We start from the raw sequence: 4,959 nt of genomic DNA on the forward strand, positions 1-4,959 counted from the left end.
TTTGTCCGCACAAAAAAACATGTTGAGCTATAGAACTAATATACTACTAATATTTAAACCATCAATATTTGTTTTCAATCGCACGAGAAGACATGTTGAGCTATATGAGTATGTGAAACTAGATTAAAATTCGGTAATGATATTTTGCGATTGAAAAAGGTCCAGTAGGAAACCGACACAATAAAACCGAGTATCGCGGAACAAGGATAACTTTCGTTTAACACATATCATATTGTAATGCATTGTAGAGAGTAAGCAAAATAGTATCATTCAATTTGACCACAAAATATATTAAAAAACAAAGTTAGATTACATATTCATTATTTGAATATGTTTATAAGAAAATCAAAGTTAAAATTTGGATATGGTGACCCTGTCTAATAAATGACATGTTGTAGAATAAAGGTGAATGCTATTATTTCATCATAGGGAGTAATGAAAATGAAAATGATTCTGGGATGATGAAATCGGAATTCTCAGTATATATTTTCCCTAGCTGCCAACAAGATTCATAGTGTTGTTTGTTAATATGTTGTATCTCCATTAAAATTTCATCATTACATGAGTCCAGGAAAAAACATAATTGTCATATCTATTAAACACCACATTTGACGAACCAGAAAAATAGATAATTGTTCTAAAAAATCTCAAGGTAGAAAAATATTTGGCAACTTGATAAATAATGATAGTTTTTTATATAATGTATCGATCTCTTGAAACTTACTATCAAGAGACGGTAAATCGATATATCTTGCTAAATATATACAAACTATGTGTAAACGTCATGGCATGACAAATTATTGTTTACACTTCAAAATATAAGTTTTGTTAGCTCTAAACCCATAAAAAATTGGCGACCAAAAAATTTAACCTCGCACTGAAGTAGTATAATACTAAAAACTAAATTATAAGTCGCAATATAAATTTAAATATTTTGCATGGATCACCACATAAAAATGCACATGTCAAATATTTTCCCACGAGTTTCAGATGATTAAACATATCTCCCATGAAATTGAAATTTTTATTTAGCATAACATTAATGTTGATTATATAACCATACTATTTCTGATCTTATAATACAAGTTTTTAAATCTATATAAATATTTCTAGACATACTCAGATGTTGCCCTCGCATTTGTGAGGGCCATCATGCTAGTTAAGTGAAACGATTGTAAATTCTACGATTTATAATTCTAACATAGAGGTTTCGATCCGATACAGAATTATGATTCTGACAACTTAAGCTGTACTTTGTTACTTTCGATCTAGTTCTTTACTTTTGTGGAATACAATAATGAATTGGTTTCATCCAAATATCACCTATAGTCTCGATTCAGCCTACGGTGCGATGACGCCATCAGGGACTAATGCTTCACAAGCACCTTCCAAGAATAAGGCTGAACGATTCTTCGCTTGATGTGTTATTGATAATTTTCATCCAAAAGAAAAAAAATGCAGTGATAACATATAATGTTTATCTTGGAAAATAGAAAGTGCGAAACAATGATAGATGACTATAATCTGAAGCATGTTAAACAATTTAGAAATCTTAAAAACTCCGCGGCCCGCGCTCGTGGTGCGGCAAATCAACGATGTTGTTGACTTTGGCACATGAATTTTTGTCATGACCTACAAAATATTCACCCGGAGCGAGACAAATGTTAATACTCGGTAGCCCGCACTCGCGGTGCGGAAAATCAATGGTGCCGTTGACTTTGCCACATGAATCTTTTTTCATGACCTACAAAATATTCAACTGCAGCGAGATAAATGTTAAAAACTTAGTGGCCTCGCACTCGCGGTGCGGAAAATCAACATGATCATTGCCTTTCTCACACGTGAAAATGTCCTAGTTAGTATAAATACATGTGGAATTATAATAGGAGTACTTCACAATACGAACTTAACAAAACCATTTATGTTCCCCAATTCATATATTTTTGGTACATATTAGTGGATAAAATTATGCATTGCAAATTGTGCAAAATCAAGTGCCCCTTGTATATTTTTTGAGACATAGGGAGTACATCTATGACAAACCACCGCAATCTCTGGTTTGAAAGGAAACACAAAACACTATAGGGTTGTTGGTGAGACGGTGAGAGGGTGAATACTGAGAGTTGACCCCGTCCTCAAGAAAAGACTACAATCAGTACATCTCGGTAACCATATGCCAATTGCATGATTTGATAGCATTGGTTTGCATGGTGGTAATTATTTCGGGCTCAACATTGGGTTTTTAGCCAACTCAAATCTCACAAAGAGAAGGATACGGCAATAAGAAAAATAAATGCATGTTTCTTTCATATATAAAGAGCACTACGGATCAAAGAAAAGTTCAAAACTCACAAGCTTCTTCGAAAATAAGCATACTAGAACGCTATAAAATTGCTATTAGTATAACCTAAAAAGAGAATGCACCAACTTAGCAACTAATTTGCTCGAAAAAAAACTTAGAAGATAGGCATCATCCATTGTGTGTCTGTTCAAGATCAAGGAACATAGTCCCGATCAAGGAACTCCTTCAAAGGCTATTCTAGCGCCTTCATCACGGCCTTCCACCCAGCATTGGTGGGGTGCATCTCGTCCCAGTAGAAGTACTTGTCGGGATTCTCGCACAGCTCGTAGAGGCGCTCTCCTGAAGGGCTGCGCTGCCCACAGTACCCATTATCATAAGCGCTCACGCAGCACGGGGCTAAATTGCGGTTGAACCTTTTGGCATCATCCGACAGTCCACCTGCATGCGCAAGGAATTTGTATGTTACGTCAGAGATACAGTTCTACATGTCGAATTACGTTCATATAAAATTAGCTATGTGATCATGTACTTACGGGAGGCGTGGTTGACAATGTCGGTGAAGGCGGTGTAGAGGTCCAGTATGTGGGCATTGTTCTTCCCGCCCATCAACCTTTCCAGGTTGTTGTTATGCAGAGCAGCTCCGTAGTTGCCGAGAAGGTCGCACGTGGTGTAGTTGCTCGAGCTGGATTTCAGAGGCGTGCAGCCGATGGGGTGCAGGTTGTTCACGATCACCTTCCTCAGGCCGAGCTTCTGCAGCCGCTCCACGTTCTTCACGATCTCAGAGGTCACACCCCCAATGTAGGTATTCATCTGCAGGACAAGTTCATTAGCAAGGTGGATATACATTGATGGCTGGTTAATAAGTGAGCTAGTCGGCGATATCTCACGTCACTGAAGCTGCTCAAGTGGGCTTCCTCAATGTCGGCGCCGCTGAGGTAGTCATTGCCGGAGATGGCGACGAGAGCTATGGAGCGGCGGAGCTGGTCCTTTGAGATGACCCCGTCATTGACTAGGCTGGCGAACATGTTGACCTGCGCGGTGAGGGTTGGCGCACTCTTGGACACCGTGTGCACGCCGGCGCCGCCAAAGGCAAGTGTCATGCCCGATGGATCGCAAGATTGATCTGGGGTGAGCACGTATGCCGGAGGGGCTTCAGTGAGACCCAATATCCTCGCTGCAAGGACAAAGCGATATGTATCAGTAGGATTTAGGAGTAAACATTAGCTATCCGAAATCTAAAAATCAAATCTGCTAGCTAGGGAATTTGATTATAGTGTACCGATGAAATCTGACTGAATGTGGTAGTTGGAGAAACGTCCGCTTGGAATAGGGGTTGGTCCCCGAGAGCTGAGATATGACCCGTAGGGATAGCTCCACTGGCGGGTGGTGTCCTCCCCGATAGATTCAGACGGAGTCTGGCCGCGCTTCAGCTTGGGGAGGTTGCCGTTGTCGGCGAAGTCGTCGCCGAAGACGAACATGCTGGACCACTGTCCCTGAGCCGAAGGTGTGCTTCGGGCCTCCACCAGAGCAGCTGTTATTACATTACATGTACACATGTGAATACGATGATGTCAGCAACCGAATTGAAGAAGTCCTATATATACTACTAGTAGTAGCAAACTAGCGATGCAGCAGAAATTATGTCGATCTAAAAGAAAAGCTAGGCGGGCGGTAATAGTACTGCAGCAAGCAGGGCAATATCAAGTATCGATCTAAAGAGAAGAGCACGAGGTAGTACTACGTAATGCATTATGCATAGCTGCAGACCATCGAAAAGGAAGACGAGGACAAGGCAGCAGACAGCGGTGGCCGGATGAAGCTTCATGGTTTCTAGCTGCCGGCGACCGGCGAGGAAGTAGATGGATCGATATGGTATGGCCGTACGTGTGGGATGTATTTATAGAAGAAAGTTAACCGCCTTCACACAGTCCTTGTACCCAACCGCGTACGCGCCATGTACTAGGACATGGATATGGACTCTGCAAGTTCAATTTACAGGCCTGGCTCGGCCGGCGCGCATCACAACTTCTGCTTACGTGCGTCTCTGAGATTTTTGGTGTTGCGAGATGGAACGTGCAACGGCATGTGTACGAACTAAGAGTTCTAAAGTGACGACGCACGACTGCACGAGAGAGATTGATTGGTTTTCCTCCACTAAATATTACCATTGCTGCCTGTTATTTCTTGCTGTTGAGTTTCTGAAATAGCGGCCGGTTCGCTCTTGGTCTATCCACATCGTGGCAGTGCCGTTATCTCCTTAAACATTTTTTTTAACTGCCTTAAACATTTCTTATGATACTTGTCAATAGCTACGAATAGTTTTTTTAAATAAGGCAAAAGATTTGCCATTTTCATTGGCAAAGAAGAGGGTATTAGAAAAATTACAAACCAAAGAGCTTGGCAAAAAGCCTAAGGCCAAGACCAAGTCTACTCTCGCGGCATAACAATACTCAAAGCCTTAGCCCTGGCTAAAGACCATAAACTTTCCTTGCTCTTTATCTTTTCTAACACAACCGTTGAAGCAAAGAAGGTGTTACGAAACACTCTCGCATTTCTCTCCTTCCAAATCTCCCAAGAGATTAACATTGCCAAAGAGGCAATCGCTTTCCTCGTAGGGCTTCTTCTATGAATGAAACCCGCTCACCAAGCTCTCACCG

At 41.2% G+C, this 4,959-nt stretch overlaps 1 protein-coding gene across 1 annotated transcript; it reads right to left on the reverse strand.

The window, feature by feature from the left end:
- Positions 1-2,534: 2,534 nt before the first annotated feature.
- On the reverse strand, positions 2,535-4,127 carry LOC127316887 (GDSL esterase/lipase At5g03610-like). Its single transcript, XM_051347355.2, has 5 exons — positions 4,070-4,127; positions 3,582-3,833; positions 3,190-3,476; positions 2,836-3,112; positions 2,535-2,740 (listed from the first exon to the last, which is right to left on the reverse strand). The coding sequence occupies exons 1-5, from the start codon at positions 4,125-4,127 to the stop codon at positions 2,535-2,537; spliced, it is 1,080 nt and encodes a 359-aa protein (XP_051203315.1).
- Between the last annotated feature and the right edge of the window lie 832 nt (positions 4,128-4,959).

The sequence above is a fragment of the Lolium perenne genome, chromosome 7 (assembly GCF_019359855.2).
Source record: "Lolium perenne isolate Kyuss_39 chromosome 7, Kyuss_2.0, whole genome shotgun sequence".
NCBI classification, from domain to species: domain Eukaryota; kingdom Viridiplantae; phylum Streptophyta; class Magnoliopsida; order Poales; family Poaceae; genus Lolium; species Lolium perenne.